General features: G+C 49.7%; 1 protein-coding gene across 2 annotated transcripts in view; it reads left to right on the forward strand.

Moving 5' to 3' along the window:
• The first annotated feature begins 13,079 nt into the window (after positions 1–13,079).
• The window catches only part of SYT17 (synaptotagmin 17), an 84,836-nt gene continuing 72,205 nt past the window's right edge, over positions 13,080–25,710 (forward strand). The window contains exons 1-2 of one of the 2 annotated variants that reach the window (XM_080830197.1): positions 13,080–13,461; positions 24,659–24,807. In XM_080830197.1, coding sequence (XP_080686323.1) covers positions 24,660–24,807 — 148 coding nt within the window. In that variant the 5' untranslated portion in view covers positions 13,080–13,461; position 24,659. Of the gene's footprint in view, positions 13,462–17,840; positions 18,008–24,658; positions 24,808–25,710 lie in introns of those variants that run through there. The other variant, XM_080830198.1, reaches the window with a different exon arrangement.

Consider the following 25,710-nt stretch of genomic DNA (forward strand, 5'->3'; position numbering starts at 1 on the left):
AAGGAAGGCTTCATGGAGGTGGTGTCATTTGAGCTGAGTCAGGCAGAATGGGAAGACGTATTGGGGGACGACAGCAGGAGCAGATGTCTTGACAACTGGCAGCATGCTGGGTGAAATTGTTCTCGTGTCAAGACTTAGTATGTTGTGGGCTTGGCAGAGACTCAGCTCTTCGTGCTCCTTCTGCTTCTTATACCTGCTGTCATCCTGGAAGGGTGACATCTGGAAGGGGCATGTGTAGGGATCTGCATGGAGCTGCTCTATCCAATATGTTTGTCACTAGCCACACGTGGCTAGTCAACACTTGCACTGCACCTAGTACTGCCTGTTAAAATGAGACTATGAAAAAAAAAGAAAAATACAAAAAAGTTTAAAAATGAGAGTATGCTGGATATACTGGGTTAAAGAAAACGTGTAAAATATATAAGGAAAATAGTTCATAAAATACAGTATATTGTTAAAGTTAATTTCAGCGTTTCTTTTCACCTTTTCAAAAATGTGGCTAGTAGAAAATTTGAAATTAAATCTGTGGCTTACGTTATATTTCTATAGTCAGCCCCTGTTGGGAGCCACAAGTCAGGTTCCCTTGCCGAGGCTAGGACAGAGAAGTAGGGAGTTCCGACTTGGGGACTTGTGCCAAGGTCTGCATCTGGTGGCTGGAGCAGCTAGGAGAGCAGGCACGGAATGGAAGTGAGGGCGGGGCTAGAGGAAAGTAAAGAGATCAGTCATTATCTCAGCACACATTCATACACCACAGGCTGTGTATCAGTTAGCGACTGCTGCATAATAAACCATCCCCAAAACGTAATCCCCTGAAACAATCATGCTTTGTGGCTGGGGGTCATCTGGGACGTTTGCTGATCTAGACGGGACTGGGTAGATTTTGACTGTGTCTCTTCATGGGCCTCAAATCTAATTGGTCATAGCAATCAATATACTTTAAAAGCTCCCAGGTAATCCTAAAGCAGCCAGGATGGAGAACTGTTGATTCAGACCCTAAAGCAGTTGTTCTCAAATTTGAGCGTGCATCAGAACCCCCTAGAGAGCTTATCAGAATAGAAATGGCTGGGCCTCACTCCCCAGACTTTCCAATTCAGAGATTAGGGTTTGGCCCTAAGAGTTTGCATTTTTTTTTTTTTTTAACAAGTTCCTGGGTGATGATGATGTTCTGGTCTGGGGACCACGCTTTGGGAACTACTGAGCAGAAAGAAAACAGTTATGAGGTAATGGGGAGTGGAGAAGGACGGGGAAGACAGGATGGGGAAGTCGAACCTCCATCTGGGCTGGGAGGAAGAGGGGAGAGAGAGAGAGGAAGTGAGGTAAGAGATTAGATTTAAAAATCCTCTCTCTTACTTGCTGGAGGAAGTAGCAAAGGACAGTGAGTTGTAGCAGTCTCCAGCACAGTTTTGGGGAACCTGAGTGAGTCGGAGGTGGTATTCAATTCAGCATAACACAGCCTAGAGAGATTGCAGGTCTCTTAGAGAAGCCCACTTTGTCATGTCACCACATCAAAGTGGCATGGGAATGGTAGATTAACTGAGACTGAGGGAAGATCGGGGGTGAGGGTGGCCTGGAGGGCAGCCTCCCAGAGTCCTGAGTGTTGGGAAAAAGTCCCTCAGAGTCTACAACAATCCCCCCTTCCCTGGGGGGCACAAAGGTTGCTGTGGGTCATTAGAGGTCTGGGCTTGGGAAGAAGCAAAAGCAATCACAGGGACCCAAGCAGGACCCATTCATTGCATGGGGAATGGGTAAATTACATAGGAAATCCGGGAACCAACATAGTCCAGACCTGTCACTCCTCAGGGAAAAGCAGCAAGAACAGAAGCCCACATGCAAAGCAGGACCAGGACTGAGGTCATGCGAGGGATACTGAGGACACAACATTTCAGGGTCAGGTCAATACAGTGTGGGTGCTCACCCCAGCCCCAGTCCCCCCTCAAAGATAAGAGGGATGAAACCCCCCCACCCCTACACTGAGTTCCCACAGACTTCACAGTCTTCCCACTCTGCTGTGGGAATTCTGACATGATCCCTGCCCCCATCCTGGAAAAGACTCGGGGCTGGGGACCCCTCTTGAACTGATGGAGAGTTCTATTCACTCTGTTTCCTGGAAAAAGACTCTTTGGGATCAGAAGACACTAGGTTATCGTGAATGGGTAAAGTTTCCTGAACTAGAAAGTGAGTGTCAGATCCAGATAGAAGAATGGAAGGAAACAAAGAAACTTCTCATTTTGCACACGTGAATTATAGTGTTAAGTCGGCTACGGGATATTTCTTGGTTGGCATATGTGGCATCAACAGTTTTTAACAAATGAAGGTTTGTCTGAGACAAGAAGGGGGTCTGCACCTCGTAAGACCTTGGTTGGGTGGGAGGCTCACAGGCATTACAGAGATCCCGTTAAGGTCGATGAGGCTGGGGAACGGGTGAGTAGGCGCCTCTCTCTCTGAGAAACTGGCTGAACCTACTGAGTGAGGGCAGGTCTGGAATTGAGCAGACCAGCCCCACCCAGTAATTACAATTGCCTGGTTGCTCACTCTGCCGCCTTTACTTTGGAGAGGGAGGGGGCCTGATGGGCAGGGAGACTCTCTGGCTCATGCCAGATCTCGGAGAAAAGCCTAGACTGCACAGCTAAACTTAACCCCCTCCAAGGGGGCACATGTTTCGGTGTCTGAGTCTCTGATGAGTCACCTGATCTCCGTCTCAGGGAAGTCTGTGGCTCTGGCGGTCAGGGAGGCAAAATGCGGTCCCCCGGAGAGTGAAGTCAGCCCAGCCACAAAGAGGATCCACTGCTAACCTTGGTGTGACAGGCAGGGGCTACATCCCCTTCCTAATGCCTGACATCACTTCTTAAATTCAGCTCTCTCATATGATCCTTCCTCGTCTCCAGATTTCCCTGTGCTGTGTGCATCCCTCTGTGAGGCGGGAGGAGGTCAGGTTAGGGAAGGCCTTGCTTGCCAGGGAAGGAGTTGATGTTTATCCTGCGGGCAGGGTGGGTGCCTCCGAAGGCTTCTGAGCTGGGCGCTGACATGCCTAGTGTTTCCCATACCCTCACTGGGACAATGCCTGGCTTGTAGAAGTTTGTACTCAATACACTTGGTAGAATAAATGGTCTATGCAGTGTTTTAGGAAGAACTGGGTGAGTTTCCACTATTTTAGCCTCTTCCTCACCGCCCTAAAGCAATCTCCCGCCCACCCTTCCTCCGTAGGATGCTTTGCATTTATTTCTACTGATCGGGCATTTGATTTTTTCAGGAAGATTGGCAGCTCAGGCTTCGCAGATCTTATCTCTGAACCCACAAATACCTAGAGCAATGGGTCGTCTAATAGGGTTTGACGTTGGTTCTCACCCAAAGCGCTGTGGTTGGTCTTTGATTTTTTTTTTTCCATGATAACCTTCGAAGTTGATCAGGTTTAATAGAATTAGAGCACTGTAAAAGGCATGAATATCCTAAGATAATAACGCCTTCATTTGTCCTACGTTCCGTCTCCAGGGTTCTGTGGGGTCAGAAATGGAATGATCAGGCATTGTTCGGGCTAACAGAAAGAGCTCACTGTCAGACGTCATTGAAAGTCCAGTTCTGCCCCTTGGTAGTGGTCTTGGACGATTTGCTGAGTATCTCTTGGTCTCAGCATTTTTCTTGAAAACTGGATACTGCCTCTGTGTCTGGCTCACAGTTGTTGTGAGGATGGTAAGGAAGACATGTATGCAAGTGTTGAGGGCAGTGCTTAGTCACACTGTGAGTGCTCAATAAGCAGAGTAGTTACTGATTATCATCCCGCAGCGAAAGCCCTAGTGATTAGGATTCTCTTCAGAGAGCTGAGCTCAGAGTCAGGCTCCCTGCTCAATGGGGAGTCTGCTTTTCCCTCTCCCTCTGCTGTGCTTTCTCTCTCTCTCTCTCAAATAAATAAGTAAAAATCTAAAAAAAAAAAAAAATGAATGAATATACCCATTGGTTTCCCAGTTAATACAAATGACGGTTATAAACAGGCCTTATTTCTGCCCCGAGTAAGCCCCCAAAAGGCTTATAACATTCTGACGTTTTAAAGTGGTTTTCTGGGGGGGCGCTTTCATGGTTTAGTCGGTTAAGCATCTGCCTTTGGTTCAGGTCATGATTCTAGGATCCCGAGATCGAGTCCTGCATCAGGATCTTTGCCGAGCAGGGAGCCCGAAGCGGGGCTGGCGGGGCCAATCCCAGGACCCTGGGATCATGACCTGAGCTGAAGGCAAACACTTAACCGACTCAGCTACCCAGGCGCCCTATCATTGATCTTTCATGGAAACGTATATCTAAAAATAATAATAAGAAAAACTTTAAAAAACTAAAAAAAAAAGAAAGAAGTATATCTAGAAAGTAAGGAAACATAATCTCAAAGGGAATTTAAGAGGAGAGCCTTTAGACATAGAACAACAATAAATAATTACATAATTAATAACAAAAAACCTTGTGGTAAGAGATTTCATTTTATTTTCTTCTTAAAAATCACTTTGTTGATATGTAATTTACATACTGTAAAACTCACCCATTTTGAATATACAATTCAAGGATTTCCAGCAATGCACAATAGGACGAAATAGTTCTAGTACATTTCCATCACCCCCCCAAAACTCTCGTGCCTATCTGTATCCATTCCACATTCCCACCCCCAGACCCAGGCAACCGCTGTTCTCCTTTCTGTCTCCGTAGATTTTGCCCTTTCTGGACATCTGTGAATGGAGCCATATCACATGTGGTTTGCTTATCTTGGCTTATTTCACTTGATCCAGTGTTTTCGAGGTTACCCACATTGTGGCACGTCCCGATCGTTCCTTTCTCTTTATTCTGTAAAGTATTCCGTTGTAGGGTTCTACTTCCTTTTTTTTTTTTTAAATGCATTTACCCATTGTTTCCACTTTGGGACAATTACAAAAAATGTTGCTGTGTAGAGTCAGGTACAAGTTTCCATGGAGAACAAAGGCTCTTCAGATAACATTGGATTCTTCTTCACCACAGAGAGACAGGCTCTTTCTTAGAAGAGTATATAGGCCTTCATGAACCTTCCTTTGAATAATGCGTAACGTCTTCAAACTCATCTGCTACCCCAGAGAAGGCAAAATTGTTATAGGGGCTGTCAGAAGGTCTTGGTCCTTCTATAGGAGATTACCTCATGTGTCTCTTAACAAGGTGGGATCAGACCCAGGTGGGGTCCATTAGTTTCTCCCTGGATTGACAGACATATGGATGTCTGGAGAAATCTGTTTTCTCAGTGGGGTGGCTGTGCTGAGAAAATGCAAAGGTGGCATCTACAACTGCCTCTTGTCCTCTATGTGGAAGGAGACTGTTGGCAAAATCCATTCATTCATTCAACAATACTGCTGAATGCCTTCCGTCTGCAAGGCACTGCTCTAGGTATTAAGGATGCAGGTGGGGGAGAAGCAGACCAAAGAACTACAAAATCCCTGAACTCATAGAGCTCGCTTCTCGTTGGGGAGAGAGACCATTAAAAAGAGGGAAAATATAAGCTGTATCACATGGTGATATGTTTTATGGAGAAAATTGAGCAGGGAAGGTGAACAGGGAGTTCCTGGGAGAGAGGAGAGGTTGCTATTTCGAAGAGGAAATTTGGTGAAATCAGACTGAAAAGGTGACATTTGAGCAAAACCTAAAGAGGTTGTATTATCTAAAGCTATCTAATGAATTGCCACAGACTTGGCAGCTTAAAATAACTCATATTTATTATCTCACAGTTTCTATGGGTCAGGAGTCTGGGCACGGCCTAGCTAGAGCCTCTATTTCAAGGTCTCTCTCAAGTCTTTAACCAAGGGGTCACCTGGGTGGGGGTCTCACCCAAAGATTTAACCAGAGAAGGATCCACCTCCGAGCCCACACGATTGTCAGAATGTTAGCTGTTGGACTGGGGTCTCAGTTTCTAGCAGGGTGCCCTCATCTCCTTGCCATGGGGGTCTCTCCAATGTGGGAGCTTGGGTCACGCAGAAGGGGTCAGCTACGAAGGCAAAAATTACTGCCTTACATAACCTAATCACAGAAGTGACATCTTTTTTTTTTTTCAAGATTTTTATTTATTTATTTGACAGATCACAAGTAGGCAGAAAGGCAGGCAGAGAGAGAGAGAGAGAGAGAGAGAGAGAGAGAGAGAGGAGGAAGCAGGCTCCCCACTGAGCAGAGAGCCAGACGTGGGGCTCGATCCCAGGACCCTGAGATCATGACGCGAGCCGAAGGCAGAGGCCCCAACCCACTGAGCCCCACACAGAAGTGACATCTTGCCACCTCTGATAAGTTCTGCCCATACTCACTGGGAGGAGTTGAGGTAAGGGGGTCCCTACCAGGAGGCAGAATCATTATGGGCCATCTTGTATGCTGCGTGTCATTCAGGTGAAAGAGTGAGCCATGGGGGAGCTCAGAGGGAGGAGCCTAATAGTCAACAGAAACAAGTGTAGAAGCCCCGGAGTCTGGAGTGTTCAAGAAACAGTGAGGGGGCTGGGGTGGAGTGAAACGTGCAAAGGGTAGGAGAGCAGAGATCGGGACAGCAGACAAGGTAATGGGGGGCCAGGTTATGTCAGACCTTTTTGACTTTTCCCTTAACTGAGATGAGTCACTGGAGGATTTCCAGCAGAGGAATGACATGATCGGGCATTTGTCATAGATCCCTGATCCTCTGACTGTGGTCCGCCGCTCACCCTTGAAGCTTGTTAGCTGGGCACAATCTCAGGACCCACGCCAGACCTGGTGAATCAGAGACTGCCTTTAACGAGATCCGCAGGCGAATGGAATGCACAGGAAGATTGGAACCTCAGGGGTTCTCACCCTGCAGCCAGCATCAGAACTACCCGAAGTGTTGGTTGAAACACAGCTTGTGGTCCCCCCTCCCTACCCCCCAGCAGTTTCTGGTTCAGTAGGTGCAGGGTGAGGACTGAGATTCCGCATCTCTATCGAGATCCCAGAGATGCTGATGCCTGCTGGTCGGGGGAGCCACACTTTGAGAACCGCCGGCTCACACTGAGCCTGGTGCCAGTGCTTTGGCAGAGAGAGGGAACAGGTGGTCACCAGTGCCCTGCTAATAGGTCTTCAGATGTGTGCAGCCCATTATTAAATCGCCCTCAGATTGTCCTTCTTGAAGACTAAATAATTAGCTACCCTTCTATGAATCATGGGGCGCGGAGGGTTTGGTTGACTGTAGTGTAGCTACCAGCCGCAGACAGAGGCATTTGTGGTGGAAATTCTTGAACCAGTGTGTGGGCTTCAGAAACTAGACCAGGGGACTCCTTCATTGCAGCAAGATCCTTAGGAGTGATGCCAGCAGACGGCAGGCAAGGTGACACGTTCTGGTGCGATGCCGAGATCAGCGGGAGTGAAATGTCCTTGGTGAGCCAAACATCTTCAGGGATTATGGGCACCACCAGGTGCACGTCTGCTCCAGTACCGTCTTCCACCTGGACCATTCCCACCAACGGATAGGCCCTGGGGGTGAGGGTCCTCCTAAGAAGGAAGTGAGTGAACATCACAAAGATGATGTCCTAGCCTGCCAAGGTCAAGGTCAAATGGTTGACCACCTGCATCAGCCATTTCCTGGGAAGCTTATTAGGAGAAGCAGACCTCCAGACCCCAGTCCTTCATTTACTGCATCAGACTCTCTGGAGGAGGAGTCTGAGAATGGGAATTTTAACAAAAATTTTAACAAAAATCCCCACTTATCCCCCCACTTCTGTGCACACTCAAGTTTGAGAATGCCTATGCAGTGTGTGATACAGCGCTCTCTCTTCCCAGTATTGGCCACCAACAAAAAAGAGAAACTGATCAGGGTACATAAAGCACCTAGTACAGGTATTAGTAATTAAAGCAACTTCATGGGCTATGCTTCTGTTTTGAACATAAAAAATAGTCCTAGCTAGCATTTCGAGGAACTCCTCAGTGGTAGGCACTGTGCCAAGGGTTAATGGAGATGTCCAGTGGAATCCTCGCCTCCACGAAACAATGGCTGCTGGCATCCCATTCAATGAAGAGGGAACTGAGGCACAGAGAGATAGATCTGAGGTCACACAGCTGCTAAGTGGCAGGCAGCATGATTTAGACTCAGGCCTGGCTAATCCCACAGGCCAGGATTTTAACCTCTACTTTGTCTCTTCCTCCACCCTAACACAACATTTCCTTAAAACTATAAAATAGAGTAAGAGGAGCCATGGCCTCAGATTCAATGTTATGGGAGAAAGAAACAGAGAACCACTAATTGTGAACATACACGGGTGTTTCACATGCATTTTTCTCATTTGCTTGACTTCACACCCGCCCTCAGAGGGAAGTCTATACCCATTCTGCTGGTGAGGAAAACTGAGGCTCCCGGGGACGAAGTGGCCTGCCTGAGGCCACACAGCTACTTGGGTAGGCCAGGCTGGACTGGAATCCAGATCTCTTGCTATCATCAAACCACGTTGCCCTTGGTGAAGACCAGGAAGAAGGGGCTCCAGCTCCTATGGGGGGTTACTTGGTCATGTCCGCCTCGGGGATCATACTTAACAGTTGGTGGCTGTTCTGCCTTTTACCAGACCAGCTATTTAATTAGCCCAGAGCCTTCTCACTTCCCCAGAGTTCGGAAACACTGCCCAGGGTTATGGGCACAGCTAAAACAGGATCAGAATGGCATGTTCAGGAGGCTGTGTAATTAAAACTGACTTAGGAGACAAGTGCCGTTAGCCTGTTTGGCAGGAATAGAAAGTCACCTAACCAGAATGTGTGTTGCCCATATGCTTGCCAGAGACTGCTTTTTGCTGTTCTGGCGCTTTTGAATTATAATAGATATCCTGAGGTCTGTGGTTTGCCCTGCCTCCTAACTACCTTCTTAAGGATCCTAAAAAGAAAACCATTATTATGTGTCTGCCCTCTGGGGATGGAGGGGAGAAGGTGAGGGGCCAGGTTCCTTTTAGAAGCTGTGGACTGGGGCTCCTGGGTGGCTCAGTCATTAAATGTCTATCTTCAGCTAGGGTCATGATTCCAGGGACCAGGGATCAAGCCCCGCATGGGGTTCCCTGCTCAGAGAGAAGCCTGCTTCTCCCTCTCCCACTCCCTCTGCTTGTATTACCTCTCTCGCTGTCTCTCTACCAACTAAATAAAATCTTAAAAAAAAAAAAGAAAGAGAGAAAGAAAGAAAAAAAGAAAATGTGGACTGAAGTGAGCCCAGAAATGCACCCAGGAGATGACAGAAGCCTTATCTCTCGATCAACTGGAAGCACCATTCTGCCTTAGGAGGGTCTGAAGTCTGGAACGAACTCATCTGCTCATTGGACATCTCCGCCCCCGACCCAGGTTCCATAGCCACGCCCCTGTGGGCGTGTCTTTCCTAGAGAATCCCAGGTTCCCCTCTCTCTGAGTAGTCTTCGTGGGATGGTGGCTCTTGGTCTAAGCTCAACCGGGTCTCGGTGCACTCAAGAAGGGTGCTGGCTTCTCTGGACACACTGCTTGGTCCAGAGGTATAGGCACTTAACCCAAGCAGGACCAATTCGAGTTTTTTCCTTAAGATTTCTTAAAAAGACTCTTTTGCTTTTGGAGCATAAACGAATACACCAGAGACTCAAGTCCGCTCCTGGCCATGTTTCTGCTGCGTGAAGCAGACCTCCTCCAGGAGAAAAAATTCCAACGTTCAGAGAAAAGCTGTGAAGAGGTGAGATATGGAGAGAGTGAGGCCTTGTAACTTTTGCATCTCTAAATCCAGCCCTGACTATAGGATTGGCCCTTGGACTTCCCAGTTCATGAGCCCTTAAGTTGTTTTGCTCAAGCTGGATGGGATGGAGTTTCTCCCAGGGACTCTACACAATACATATCCGAGATTCGACATATCCAGATATAAAACCCCAACTCTTCCCCCAGCAAACCTGCCTTCCTCCAGCCTCCTGTGCCTTCCACAACCTACCTCATCACTGCTCATTCAGTTACAGGCACTGATTCACTGCGGTGACCAAAGCTCAGGCCCAAATCACCTCATACCTGGATTGGTGCCTCCAGGCTTGTCTACTCCGTGTCCACAGACAGACAGACAGACACACCCCTGCCAAAATCCTTCCAGGCCAGACCCTTCCTGCTTTTCTATGGAGTAACTTACCAGTCCGCAGGGCATCTGGCTTCTCCTACCTGTTGAACCTCACCTGGCACCATCCTCCCCTCCTTCCAGCCAGAGGATTACTTGCCAGTTCCCACTCTCACCCCTGAGCTAATGCACATGTTACTTGCAGGGGTTCCTAATCCTTTCTGTGCCATGGACCACCTCCCGCCCCAGTCTACTGAAGCCTATAGACCCCATCCCAGAATAATGTCTTTAAATCATGGAGTGGAATACATAGGATTATCATGAAATGATAATTTTATTGATATACCCTTATCAAAATATTAAAACCAATTTACATATGGTAATGTATGTGCTGCTTCATTAATGCATGAAATAGATGTAGTAGCTGTGATTTTTCAGGCAGTAAATAGTGTAAATAAAATTTCAAGTTATTCGCCACAACTGTAATGTGATGTGAATGTACCTGATTTCTATTGACTTCTATTTCTCTTCTACTCTATTTCTCTTTCTACTGGGGACAAACCCAGGTAAATGTTAATACTGTTGTGGTTTGTTGCCTGCATCCATAATGAAAGGCGATACTGAATTTCACGTAGAGGTTAGTGACAATAGAGATGTAACTCTTTTCCTTCCTAAGTTTAGGAGCCCTGCAGAATTCTGAGGTAGGAGCTTCTCCTGAGATCTGGGTTGGTGCCAGGTGCTTTGTCCAAACAGGCAGAGCCTTGCTCTGAGCCCACATTACACTTCAAAGCAAAGCAGGACTACAGTTCCCTGGCAATAGCAGGGAGAGGCTCACAGAGCTGGGGACCCTGAAAGCCAGTCTTGGAGGGACATCTGACAAATGATGTAGCACTGACTTCTTGTTCATTCTTTCTTTGGAAGCAGGATGGCACAGCTCTGAGGAGCTGGGCTTTCAGAATTAAGCACATCTGCATTTTTGTCATGTCCCTGTCATTCTTCATTTGTTTACCTAGGGTGACTCACTTTCTCTCGCAGAACTTCAGCCTTCTCTTCAGGAAAATGGGACAATGATAGTGTCCACCTTGTAGGGCTCTGGTGAGGATTATAAAGGAACACATGCAAAGTGCTCAGCTCTCAACCATGATAATGACTCAAGAGTTGGCAGCATCCATCCATTTATGCATTCAACAAGCATTTATTAAGCACCTATTGTGTGCCAGGTGCTTTACATATGGAGAAGTATTTGATTACTCCAGAAGTAGTTTCCGTTATGCCCATTTAAAATAACCTTCATGGGAGGAGGGGTGCTTGGTTTTCTGACAGTTTTAAGTCTTTAGGGATTAAGGTATCAAATTAATCTTAAGGATTTCCTTCCCTTTCCCCAATACCCAGTACTGTGAGGCAGTGTGGTGCGGTGGCTAGGGGACACATTGGGTGTAGGCTGTCTAGTTTGAATCCCAGCCCCTCAATGACATTTACCCCCTGGGCAAGTTACTTAACAGCTTTATGCCTCCTCTTTTCTCATCTAGAGACTGGGATATAATAGTGCCCACCTCATGGTCATCAGGGAATTGAAAATTCAATTTGTGTAAAAGGCCTAAAGCAGAGCCTGGCCCACAGTCTCAAAAAGGTTAGCTCTTCTTCCTGGAAACACCTGGCAACCTCTTGCACGTCTCTCAAATTCTCCCCAAAAGCTCCCATCCCAGTAATCACCCCTCCTCTGTGAAGCCCTCTCCCCACCAAGCACCGTTTCCTTCAATGCTGAAGAAACACTATGGGTAAACACAAGTAGTTAGGAGGGCACACTGTGTGGCTTCAAACGCCAGTGGTGATATCTGCCATGCTTCTGTGGTGGTTTTGGGGGGGGGGGTCCTACCTCATTGTACCTCAGTCTCATCTGTGAACTGGGGAAAACTGCAGCACCTCCTTCAAATAGTTAGGAGGAGTCCACAGCAACAAGAAAAACATTTATTGAGTGCCCACTCTGGTCCAGCGGTGTGCTAGACACATAGTGAGCAAGGCAGAGGACGATGAAATGAAATCATGCTTGTGAAGTGCTTGTGATCACAGTGTCTCCCAGATGATAAGTGCGCAGCATGTGCTGCAGGCCACGTGCTACGAATGAAATACGACGGACAGACTAAAAACTGTGTACCGGTTAGATTTTCACGCAACATACATACACAGACGCACATTACGCCTTTTGTAACTTCCACGTTCCTTATTTATCCCCACAAAACGGCCCTGGGGAAAAGGCAGGACAGAGATTTTATGCCATTTTTAGTGATGAAGAAGACAGGCGGGGGCGCTGGGGAGTTAAAAGGTTGATAAACCGGTGACTGACAACGGGAGACGGCGGGGCATTTTAAAAAGAGAACCAGCGGAGGGCAATGTTCCACTTCAAATCCCTCAGTAGCGGAGTGGGCCCCAGTTCTGACGCCGCGGAGGGTGGGAGAACCGGTTTGCGGGAGGATTCCAGACCCAGGGCGCCCCAGCCTCGCGGGCGGGCGGGACAGGGTGGACACGCCCGGGGGCGCACGTTGGCTGAGCTTTGAGCGCGCGGAGGAGCGCACGTCGCGGGCTCGACGCTGGGTGGCGCTGCCGGGCCGCCCCACTCCAGACCTGTTGCGCCCAGGGCGCAACTAGGGCAGGTTTAGGGTAAAAGGGGCGCTCCGCTGTCTCCGCGCGCCCCTGCGGCCCTGGCCACAGCACGTTCCTCCGGGCACCCTAGGCCCCATCTGAACTTAAGGCTCCCATTCATTTGGCCTCTGCGTTTCTCGCCGCAACAGTTCTAGGCGCGTCGGGTGGGGCGGGAATAAAGTTTTCCCAACCCGGACTGGGAGAGGGCTGGATGGGGAGGACCCTCCCCGCTCCAGACTCCACAGCGGGCAGGACTGTATCCCCTCGGCTTCAAGGCCGTCCCGGGGGCTCTGCTCTGGGTAGGTGCCAGCCCCGGTGCCGACCGGATGGGCTGACCCGCGCACCGCCCCCTCCCACCCCCTTCCCCATCCCCTCCCCCGCCTCCGGCGCGCACCAGCCCCGCGTCTCCAGCCCCGCCTGCGCCGGGGTCGCTGCAGTCCCCGCGGCTGCCCCGGGCTCCTTCCCCAGGCGCCCCGGCCTCTTTCCAGCCAGGGCAGCGCCTCGGGGGGAGCGCCGGACTGCGAGAGTGGCCGAGGCGGGGGCTCTGGGCGCCCCAGCTCTCCCAACCTGGGAGGCGGCCCCGACTCCGGGAGCCGGAACGCAGGGAAAGGCAAGGACGGGGCGGCCGGCAGAGGGGCGGGCGCCGCTCATCAGCCACGCCAGTCACGTCTGGGGCCACCCGGCTGCCTTTTTCTTCCTTTCCCCCTTTGCTTTCTCCCCCCTCCCCTGTTGGCGAGGGCAAAGTGGCCGTGGCGGCGCCATGCCCGGGCCGGAGTGAGTGCGCGAGGGCGAAAATGGCGTACATCCAGGTAGGGCTGAGGCTGGGGGGCAAGGTCCGCGGTGCGGGTGGGGGGTGCCGCGCCCCCTCCGGCCGTGAGCGCGCAGAAGGGAGGACACGCGGCGGGGCTCCCACAAACTTGCCTTGAGAAAAAGGGTGCCCGAGGGCACGCAACCTGTGCAGTGGCGGGGGTGCGACCCAGGATAGGGGGGCTGGGGACCCCCACACCCCGGGATGAAGGGCCCCTGTGGACTCCGCACGCGCGCCCTCACCTCCTGGGGAGGAAGTGGGGGTGGGGCGGACTTTTCTGCCCCCATCCCCTCCCCTTGCACCCCACCCCAGGGGAGGGGCCGCGGGGAGGGCGGCCCGGGACGCGCCAGCCGCCCGGCCCGCCAGCTGCCGTTGCCGTGGTGACGGCTCTGGCTAATTGGCCGGCGGAGCGAGCCTGAGGCAGCTGTTCCGGCCTGGAGGGACAAGGACGTCGTCTCTCCTGGGCACTGGGTGCTGAGGGGTGGGGGATATACTATAGGCGCGCTGTTGGTGGGGGCGGGAGCAACCGGTCATTTTCGGCCATTGCATTGGGGTCTGGCAGTTGTGGACCCCCATCACCTTGAGGAAACTCTCGCAAGAATTCTTGGACCGAAATAATTTCCAGGCATCCTTTTTGGGGGGAGGCTGCTTGACAGGAGACCTTTCCCTTCAATACAAGGCGGGGAAGTGGCGACAGGTCAGCGCCAAGGTCATGCAGTCAGACCCGCAGTCAGACCCGTTGAGCTGCTTGCTTTCTGGGGTTGGCTCCTCTCTGCCCAGCGGAGAAGGCTACAGGTTCCCACACTGAGGGTGCATCTGGGCTCACTTCTCTTATCCTCGGCTACAGCTGGGAGGGCTGCTGATTTCCTAGTGCCCCACTGGCTCACATCTTGTCCTCAGACTTTACAACCTGGCAGGAACTCTCTGCTCTGTCACCCATCTTGGTCTTCCCATCCCTCTGGGGGGGAAGCTTAGATTTGCTCCTTTGGCTTCTGTGGAATCTTTAGGTCCTCTTTTCAAGTTCAGTGAAGGTCATATTTATTGTACATTTACTGCATGCTGAATGTTGGGGGGCTATTCAGTAGTCTTGCAACAAATACGTGAGTGGCCACCTACTGTATGTGAGTGCTGGGGATACAGTTGTGAAAACAGCACAGTCTCTGCCCCTCAGAATGCATAGTCCAGTGTGAAATACACATTATTAGAACAGGCTTCTGTGGTTTTTAATAACCACCTTCAGGACAGAGATCAGTGACTTGCCCAAGGTCACACAGCTGCTTAGGGGTCATGGTGGGATCTAAAAGGGAGATGGTGGGGATCAGTGGGGGATTTGTTATGCAGCTAACATGAGACTGGCTTGGTGAAACTGACTTTCCTTCTGCAACAAGGTATGAAACTTTTTCTATAAGGGTCCAAATAGTAAATTTTTTTCTTGGAGCACTACATGGTCTGTGTCACAGATACTCAAGTCTGACTATGGCTTCAAACAGCCGTAGACAATAGTAAATGCATGGGCGTGGCTGTGTTCCAATAAAACTCCTTGTGGCTGCTGAAATTTGAATTTCATATACTGTGTGCTAAGTCAAGAAGTACTTATTTTCTTTTGATTTTTTTCCCAACCATTCTAAAATGTACAAAAACCATCCTTAACTGGAGGACCGTACGAAAGGAGGTTGTGGGCTAGACGTAGCCTTTCAAGTCATAGCTGGCCAACCCCTGTTCTAGAATATCTGGATTCTCCTTCTTCCTCTTTCTTTCTGGCTTGAATCAATGATCCTCCATCCAGTCAAATACATGAACGCCGTGGACCCAGTGTAAAGAAAGACTTAGGATGCTGGGAATGTAAAAACATGTTCCCTCCCCTCCTCTTCCTTAATGTCTCTTTGCTCCTGGACCTTCCTCCTGTACCTGGGGTTTGAGAAAGCTGGATGATTGGGCCCTGTGGTGGCCTTGTCTCTACACACATGATTTTATAAACGGTGTCTTTTGATCACCACACACCCAAGAAATGCTTTCCTCTTAGAAAAGAACGGGCATGGACTGCTGTCCAAGGAAAAAGCAGCCCTTTATCTTTGCACTTTATTGTAAGCATCTTCAGGCACTTTCTCATGTCAGTGCATGAGGGCGTAGCTTTTTGCTGCCTTTTCACTGTTGTGTTGGCCAGGACAGTCTCTGATGCCTGATAGGTTCTAGCTGGTCTTGACAACACCACCTTATTCTCATAAAGCCAGGAAAGAGAGCAGATACTTTGTAGCTGGTCAGCACATGCAGGGATTTTCAGAGAGTCCTAGCTTAGCCCTTCCACTGAAGAAAAGAGGTAACTGAGGTTCAGAGTGGCCCCCTGATTTACCTAAGTCACATGATTGGCTGGTGACGAAGCCAGCTCTAACACTTATCCTCTCAGCTCTGTGTGGCCCCCCAGGCATCTTCAGGTCTTGTTCTGTGTGTGGTTCAACTTTTGCTTTTGGAAGAATTTTTGATTAGTGCCTGAGACTTTCTTTCCCAAGCTGCAGCCATTCCCTTATCTCTTCAAGGATTTTGAGTTTTTCATGAGCTGTGTACCACTTGTACTATATTTACTTAATACTTTTTCCTATAAAGGGACTCTTTTTTTTTTTTTAACTTAAAATCGTATGAAAAGGAAACTTGATGTCACTTCCATAATAGAAAACCAGAATCACTTGATATAAACAGAAGGCAGCTGGAAAAATAAACACAATGATGATAATGCCACATATTTGTTATATCCAAGACTCCGAGCTGAGGTCTGCTCTCTGTTTAAAAAGGAAGAGGGACTGGGGGTGGGGGGGTGGATGTACAAGGGTTAGAAACGTGTTAACATGCAGTGGTACCAAACTGAGACCTTCACCTCCTTGCGAGAGAACTGAGAAAGAGGGTAACTTTCTTTGTCTGGATTCAACGTTCTGAGTTTGAGTTCATCTTCGGGATTTATCCCAGGCTGGGATGCGGAACTCTTCCTAATCTATCTGGTTTACTTGGCCTCTTGGTTCCTAAGCCACTGCCACTCTTCCCTGGCGGTGGGGGGTGGGGGGAGGGAGTCTATGCCTTGGGAACCTGTGAGAAGAAGTCCTGGTGGGAGGTGGGGCTGAAAAGGGAGGTAGCCCCACCCCCCCGCCCCCTCCCAGGACCAGATTATGGCTTCCTTTTCTGCTCCCTGTGTTTGTGGGTGGTCATATGGAACTCCCCACCATCACCATTGGAGCAGGATTTTAAGGTAGGGCCCCTGGGAGGGTGGGAGAAGCCAAGTCACATCCCAAGTCACACATTGTGTCTGCCTGCCTGTTAGCTAATCATGTCCTTCTGGGTTGGCTTCATGGCTATTTCTGTATGGGAAGGTTTGCTCTTCTGAAGTGTGGCTGCGTTGGATAGCATGACTATCTATCCACCCGCTCTGATTCATAACAGCATACGGTGCAAATCAAATCGAAATGCTAAAGTTTCCCATTTATTCGGTGCTGGTTAGCCAGGAGGCTACCGGCAGCCCCGTAGACAGCAGCAGCTTGTTAGGGAGTCAGCTCCCTTCCCAGGATGGTAAGTGGAAAGATTGGAAAGATGCAGGCTTTTTTTTTCTTTCTTTCTTTCTTTCTTTCTTTTTTTCTTTTCTGAGTTGCTGGAATATTGCTAAACTGGTCTTGTCTCTCTTTTTGTAATCCTCTCGCCCCCGACGCCCCTTGGCTTCTTCGTGGATCTCTAAAAGGGCAGTTGGAACCTTTGAACGAGGTGGGTTCATTTGATGATTCCTTTGGTCTGGTTTCTGATCAAGAGGTGCTTGCCTTTTGCTTTGAAGTCTTATGTGGGGCTGCGGGGCTCTTCAGTATTAAAGAATGACTGGATGCTTAGAGCAACAGTGGTTTTGCTGCCTTTCTGCGGAAGGGAGGGAGATCCCGAGGAAGAGGAGACACTCCTGTAGACAGGCTAGATTGCTCCCCACCTGCCCCCTCCTTACTCCGTTCAGTTACCTCTGTTTACTTTCATGTCACTGAGATGATTTTTTTTTTTAAAAACCTCTTTTGCTTTGCTTTCAAGAAGGCAGAGTAATATTCATTGTGTCTCGAGAACATATTGTATAAGCCCTCACGGTGTTGTATAAACCACCCACCTGTCAAGAAAGACATTCACGTAAACTACCCGGGAAAGTACCTGCAAATGTTTTGCTCGCTATTAACGGCTCAGCGAGTTGGTGTTTGCCATCTTGGTGCCTGCAGTTGGTAAATAGAAACGGAAAACATTTTGTTCTAAGTGTTCAGCCGCAGAGACAGACCTCCTGAATGTCCTTATTTCCCAGCAGGGATCGGCCGCTTGTAATTTTCGGGTGTTTTTCCTTTTCCTCCTCCCCCTCCCCCCCCCTCCGCTGCCCACCTCCCCCGATGGCCTCAGGGTTTTCTTTCTAGAATCTCCGATCTGCTACTGTGCAGATGGACTCGCAGGCACTGCTGTCAGAGGTGCTGTGAATCCAGCTGTTGCCAGTCGAGTGAGGATGAAGTTGAAATTCTGGGACCTTTCCCTGCCCAGACCCCTCCCTGGCTGTAAGTAAAAACTGCTCTGAACTTCCTTGGAAGCGATCTCAATCTCGAGGTGTTTGCTTTGCTCTGTTGGTGTGTGGGGGGGTGCGGGTAGGAGGGCTCGGGGCGTGAAAGAGGGGAAACGCCGGGCGTCCTCGGACCTCTGTGCTGCGCACGGGGACCTGCCGCGCGCCTCTCATTTTGTCCGGCAAGCTGGTGGCCGGCCTCTAGCTTCCCCCCCGTTTCCCTCGGTTCCTCTGGGACGCGAACTGCTCAGCGCTAAGCCTGTGCGTGCTTTTAATCAACGTTGAGTGTCATTCCACGTGGAAGGAGAGATCTGGGAGCACCTCAAGGGATGTCCAGATTCTAAGGACGGCTGTCCACGTCAGAATGACCCACGGTCCTAGCCCCCGCCGACCCAGTGCCTGGCACAGAGTTGATGCTCAGGACCAGCTGCTGCCTGGTTGGTAGACCGAGTGGACAAACAGGTGCCTTTTTGCTGGTCTGAACGAGAACTTCAGGCACAGGCAAGCAGAAAAGCACCGCCAGGCTCCATCCTGTCCTCCAACGCTGTTTATGTTCTCTCTGGCATCTTTCATTTTATTTCCAATTCGTGCTCCTCCCGCGCCTGCACACAACGTCTCCATCTGCCAGTCGCTCAGATATTTTGGGAACATAGTTTTGAAGCTTCTCAGCCATGTGTCTGGTCCACCTCTCAGTGGCTAAGGGAAGAACTCGGCCAGAGAGCCTGGGTTGAGTCTGGAAGGCCAGCGCCAAGAAGGACCTGGCCGTCACTGAGTCCAGCTCCTCCTGAGTGAGAGCTGGGAGCCCGGAGAGGGCAGGAGGCAATGCGAGGGCCCACAGCCAGAGCCGCAGTGGGAACCCGGTGCTGTTCCAGCTCAGACTATGAGCTGAGGTTCTGGAAGTCCATGACATCCCTCGTTCCCTCCAAGCTAGGGGGTCACGTCTCCGTCCTCTCACTTCCTCTTCTTAGAAGCATCAAATATTGCCATAGCAAAATGGCTCTGTGTCAGGCTCTGCGCCTTCAAATCCCGTGTCTCCTACTTTTTCCCAGTTCTGTGACCTGGGGCAAGTTGTTAGATCTCTGTGCCTTGATTTCCCATCTGTGAAATGGGGATGATAAAAATAATAGGGTTGGGGCACCTGGGTGGCTCAGTGGGTTGAATCCTCTGCCTTCGGCTCAGGTCATGATCCCAGGTCCTGGGATCAAGCCCCACATCGGGCTCTCTGCTCAGCAGGGAGCCTGCTTCCTCCTCTCTCTCTGCCTCCCTCTCTGGCTACTTGTGATCTCTGTCTGTCACATAAATAAATAAAAACCTTAATAAAAAAAATAATAGGGTTTATGTCACATGGTTGTTGTGGTGACTGCCTGAATTCGTACACAGAAAAGCATTTACAAATGCTTGACACTTGCTTGGCAAGCATTAATGTAAGTGGTTCGTCGTAACCCTGTTTGGTCTTGGGTTCTTCGCCTGTAAAGTGAGAATAGTAATAGAACTTGTTTTTATAGGGTTGTGATTCAGAGTAATGAGGTGTGCACATAACATGCTTCACAGAGTAGTAAGTGTTCATTTCTGAATTTGTAGGTATGGATGGAGATTCTTTAAACTGGTGTAAAGACAGTGTTAAGCAATGCTTTCATTAGTCACGGGGTATATATAGCCTGAATCCTGCAGGTACACACGGAGTTGAGATGTTTGGTGAATGATCGAGAGATCATTTCCACTGTCTAGTGCCTTGTGTGCTCAGCGCATCTGGTATCTTGAAAGCCATGCTCAGAAGGATGCCAGCTTAGTGAGGGCATGGTTTTTATCTGTGTTGTTCACTCCAAAAAATGGTTATTGACCAACTGATTAACCTATAGGCAGAAATTGAACCTACAGGCAGAAAGTGCCAGTCATCTGGTTGAAAACTTAATCTGTTTCTTTGGTAAATATGTCTCTGGTATGCTTTGTGGGCCAGGCACTGTGGGATGCAGAGACTCAATAGAGTCTGATTACTGTGCTCAGGAGATTTTAAATGTGGTAGAGGGGATAAGGCAGGTATGTAGGTCCAGCCACCCCCAAGAGTTGTGCATTCACACCCTGCACACCTTTATGACAGTTTTGCATAGTCTCATTGTAGAGAAAAATCCAGGGACAGTGGCTTCAGGCATAGCTGGATCCAGGGGTCATATGTTGTCATGGGCATGCATTTGTGCCCTCTTCCCCCACCCATTTCTTCTATACCGGCCTCATTCTTTTTTGAGGAGTGGGGAGGGGAAGAGGGAGAGGGAGAGAGAATCTTTTTTTTTTTTTTTTAATTTATTTATTTGAGAGAGAATGAGAGAGAGAGAGCATGAGAGGAGAGAAGTCAGTGGGAGAAGCAGAGTCCCTGCTGAGCAGGGAGCCAGATGTGGGACTCGATCCCGGGACTCCAGGATCATGACCCGAGCCAAACCAGCTGAGCTACCCAGGTGCCCCGGGAGAGAGAATCTTAAGCAGGCTCCATGCCTAACTTAGAGCCCAATGCAGGGCTCAGTCTCACAACCCTGAGATCATGACCTGAGCCAAAATCAAGAGTCAGACGCTTAAACAACTGAGCCACCCAGGCACCCCCATATTTGCTTCATTCTTAAGCTTGCTTGCTTCTTTTCTTCATTCTCAACAGCAGCAAACAAACCAGGAAGGGCTCTCATTTGTCTGATTTGGGTCATGTGCCAATCAGTTGAGCCAGTCACTTTTGCTTGGAGGAAGTGGTGCTAGGATCATGCCTGGATTGTCCGACCACCCTGGAACCAGGGAAAGGGCCATCCCACCTGACACACGTGAACCAAGCTTGTAGACCAGGGCTGGGCAAACTTTTCCTAGAGAGGGCTTAGTTTGTCCCAACCGCTCCTAGACATAGTGTGGGAGCAGCAATAGGCCGTGCGTTACTGAACGGGCATGGCTGTGTTCCTGTCTTACTTCAAAGTCAGGCAGCAGATTGGGCCCCATAGTTTGCCGATTTTTGTAATAGACAGTTTGGGTGCTGTAACCAGCGCGGTTACAGGGGGAATGGACCCAGGGTGGGCAAACTCCACAGCACCCAGGAAGAGTTGGGGAAATCATGGAAAATGAGCCTGTAAGCTCAGATCCTGTAGGGTCTTGAATGCCAGATCAAGGAATTTGAATTGGCCTCTGAGCCAGTGCAGAATCCTGATGGACCCCGAAAATCACAGTCAGCTACCTGTTTACCGCAGATGCCCAGATGTTGAGTGTTACGGATGCATGGCCTAGGTTCTAGCACTGAGCTAGAGGACGGTTGCACTTCCCCTGGTTGCTGCCCCATTGTGCAAGTGGGGGACTGCTTCTGGGGGCAAGGGGTGGAGACCCTCTGGGAAGACGCTTTGGTTTTGCCACAGGCTGAGAAGAGGTCTGGAACCTTCCCAGCAGGGCCGACATACCGCACAACTCTGGAAGGCCCCATTTACCTGGTGGTCCTTATGAATACCACCTAGAACTTTGCAGTCTAGAGCCTGAACAACGGTACATGACTTTCCGTGCTTCTCAGGATGAATATCTTGAATCCTGGGTAGCACCTTAGTATACATTTTTGGCACTCAACATAATGCAAAATGTTGAGAGAAATCTGTAAAGGGGAGGCGGGTTAAATCATTCAAAAAGTGAATTTGCAGCTTGCGCTTTCCCCAGATTTATTTACCAAGTGGGCAGTTGCATGTTATCAAACAGGCAGGGAGTAGAAATGTCAAGTGTACAGGCTTTGCAGTGCTCTTCCTACTGTGACATTTGAGCTAAGAACCACAGGACATACCTTTCCATGGGGTGGCCTGTGGCAGATGAGCTAGTCCTTTGTGTGTGGGATTTTGGGGAACATACCACACCATTAATTGTCACACATGCTCCTGTCATTTGGGTCCCCCAGCTTTCCTTGGCTGGGCCAGGCTGGTGAAGGTCAGGAAAACCATATACAGTCCGACTGGCTGCTTTTGGAGCAAAGCCAGAAAGACCCTCATTGAAGAGTGAACTAACATCAGGTCATTTCTTTGTCCATCAAGTGTGTATCAAGGACCTACCATGTCTGTAGCTCTGATAGTTCTCATAAGGGATACCCAGCTCAGTAGTTGGGGCTGTGCTGGTATTGCTGGACTCCATTGGGAGTGTAACAGTGGTGCAAAATAATTATCCATCCCATCCCCCTCCCCATCAGGCTTCCATTCCACACCCTGCCCCTCGTGCCCACACCCCCCCGCCGCCAATCTGTAAATGGGGTGAACCTTGTTAATAACAAGTAAACTCTGGATTGTTTTAAGGATTAATGAGATGGTTCAGACAGAGCATTTAGCACAGTGCCTGACACATACTGGGTGCCTAGCACCTGGTACCTTTAATCAAGAGAAGTACAGATGCCCCATTAAGGAGTGTACCCTGCTGTGCGGTGGCGGGGCGGGGGGGCAAGATAGGCACTCAGATCATTTTGAGACAAGATACATCAGAAAAGAATCCTAAGAAGGGTGAATTCATTCATTCATTTACTGAGAAATAAATGTGGAAGACCGCACACGTGCCAGACGCCGTACTGGGGCAAGGTCGGCCGTGGTGAACGGGCGACACCGAGTCAGAATTTAGTGTCAGACACAAAAGATAAGCCACAACTAAAGACGATTTCCGTGCATCGTTGAAGAGGGAGAGAAGGGCTGATGGGGTGGGAGGAGGCGATAGGTAGCGTCAGGGTGGGGCCTCTCAGAGGAGATGCTGTTGAAGCTGAGACCTGACTCAGGATGAGAAGGAACCGGACAGGAGATGGAGACAGGAAGAGTGTTCTGGGCAGAGGGAAGAGCATGGCTCAGCTCAGTGTGCTGGGGGAAGGGCTGGGAAGCCCGGGGAGTGCAGAGGAGCAGGGGTGGCTCAGTCATTGTCTGAGAGGACTCATCGGAGGCTTCAGGGGCGACAGCCCATCAGCTGAGCCTTGAAAACTGGATGGGACTTCACAGGTGGAGGTGGCCACCGCTCTGACCTATGGCAGCGGCCCTCCAGGAAACAGGCACATGGCTGAGGGTGCCTGAGGTGGTTCCACCTTCGAGAGAAGAATCAAGCGTACAGTATGGCTGCATTTCTGTGCCTTCCCCTGCCCCCCCCCCCCCGCCATTCCTCTGCTACGTGCACCTCTTACAGACCGGGAGCGGGAGGCAAGCAAGGACTGGGCATTCCTCTGCAGCTCCCCTCCACACCCCATCATATGCCCGGTCTTGTCCTGGCTGTGACCCTTATATTGCTTCGGGAGAACATCAGAGCCATCTCATTTCATGCACAGGATGTATCTGAAGACCTCCTAGAATTGGAAACTTGCATTTTTTCAAGAGTAGCTTCTGCACAGGCTTAAATGTCAAGCTGGGGAGGGAGTAGGGGTGTGTGGTCTCAGAAGGTATCCATCCACAGCCAGGGTAGCTTAGGGGCGGGTCAATAGCAGCATCAGTCTCCCAGCCACTCTGCCACGTTTTTACCCTCCTCTCCCTTCCCCTCCGCATGGCATCCTCACCTAGCTTTTGGGGGACTGGGGGCTCTTAAAGATTGTAATAATACCAGCTAAAATGTATTGAGCACATACCTACTACTTCGGACTATTCTAAGCATTTTATATGTGCTAACTCATTTGGTGTTGAGAGCAACCATCTAAGGTAGGTTCTGTTATTATTCCCATTTGACAGATGGGTAGATGGAGGCACGGAGAGAGGAAGGGCCTTGCCCAAGGTCACCCAGCCAGAGTTCAGACCAAGAGGTTGTGCTCTTAACTACTACCCTGTATGTTCTCATCCCCGACCCAGTGCTTTTTCTTTTAGTGTTTTTCATCCTTCTTGGGAGCACATTGGATCACGGCTGCTGCTTATTTTTAGCTATTTCTTCCCATCAAACTATTGTTCTTAAGTCATTGATCCTCAGGGCCATTTTGTAGCTTTAACCTCGACTCAGAGAACTCTTGAGTTGACACTGTTATAGGATACTTTTATTTATTTTATTCATTTTTTTAAAGATTTTATTTATTTATTTGACAGAGAGACAGCTAGAGGGGGAACACAGGCAGGGAGTGTGGAAGAGGGAGAAGCAGGCTTCTTGCCAAGCAGGAAGCCTATGCAGGTCTTGTTTCAGGGCTCTGGGATCATGACCTGAGCCAAAGGCAGAGGCTTAATGACTGAGCCACCCAGGCGCCCATGTAGGTTACTTTTAAAGATGTTAAAGTATAGACACACGATTGAAATAGCAGGCCATTTCCACCAAAAGCCACTTGCAGAAGTTCGGAGGAGAATACGCAACCCCATGGTTCCTGTCAGACTGAGCATCAAGAGGTCTTGGCTTGACTTAGCCAACGTGGCGCCCCCATGCGGCAATAGCCTAAATAAGTGCATATCCCTCCCCACCGCCCTCTCTGGAAATTATGCACATTCTTGACAGATTGTTCTAAATCGGAAAGTATTCATTCATATCATTTCATATTTTGTGCAAAAAGTAAGACATTACTGAGCGTTTAGGGCTGCCGCGCTGATTCAAGTTTGTGTTACTGCAAGTTGTATACACTGGAGATCTGAGAGCTGTTGGATCGCGGGGCTGTCCTCCCAGGGACAGAGATGCCAGTTCCTGGAGATTTTTAACAACCATTGAGACCTCTTCCCTCCTATAGGATGGCCAGCCGGAGCAGTGACAAGGACGGGGACTCCGTCCACACAGGCAGTGAAGTCCCTCTGACCCCACGGACCAATTCCCCAGATCGAAGATGCTCGTCCTCAGACACATCTAAGTCTACGTACAGCCTGACCCGGAGGATTTCAAGTAAGTATCTTTGCTGTGACTGCCTAGGGATCGTGGCTCACGCGGTCCTGTGCTGTTCCCCCTCCATGCGGGGTCCGCGGGTTAAAAATCCCATTAGCCAGGTCTTCAGGACCAAAGGAGAGAGCTGCCTTTCCCAGACACTCGGCAGCATCTCCGAGGAAAGAGATGAGGGAAGGGGTTGTCTCTGGGGAGGGGGCACAGTGGGATGGCAGCCGGGAAACAAGAGGATGGAGAAAGAATGGTGATGTGACAGGAGTGCGTTGCACCTGATTTCTGCTGAGTTCAGTCAGAAGCACTTTTTTTTTTTTTTTAAAGATTTTATTTATTTATTTGACAGAGAGATCACAAGTAGGCAGAAAGGCAGGCAGAGAGAAGGGGAAGCAGGCTTCCTGCTGAGCAGAGATCCCGATGCAGGGCTCAATCCCAGGACCCTGAGATCATGACCTGAGCTGAAGGCAGAGGCTTAACCCACTGAGCTACCCAGGCGCCCCAGAAGCACTTAACTTTGATCGATTTTTCTTTTTACTGATCACAAGTTTCACCGAGTTGGCTCAGCTGATTGACGTGGTCCGCGTGTATCATTTCAGACCCCAAAAGGTGCAAATTCGAGTAACTTTCAGGGCCAGGTGGGTCGTGTCAGTGAGTGACTTGCAAAGGGTTGAACAGAGATCAGGATTGTTCTAATGCAGTGACAAGTGGCAGCTGACTTGGCCTCAGTTTCCAGGGCAGGGTGGGGACTGTGGCCCTTTTGGGAAGCTACCGCCCGACTGAAAGGGACAGTTGCGACTCATTCTTGCTGTGGGAACGACACTGTGGGCTCCGTAGTGCCTGCCCTTTCTAAGGAGAAACTGGAAGTCTGGGTTTTTATACGAAACTTCTTCAGCTTTAAACCCAGACAGAATG

The sequence above is a fragment of the Martes martes genome (assembly GCF_963455335.1).
Source record: "Martes martes genome assembly, chromosome: 18".
NCBI classification, from domain to species: Eukaryota; Metazoa; Chordata; class Mammalia; order Carnivora; family Mustelidae; genus Martes; species Martes martes.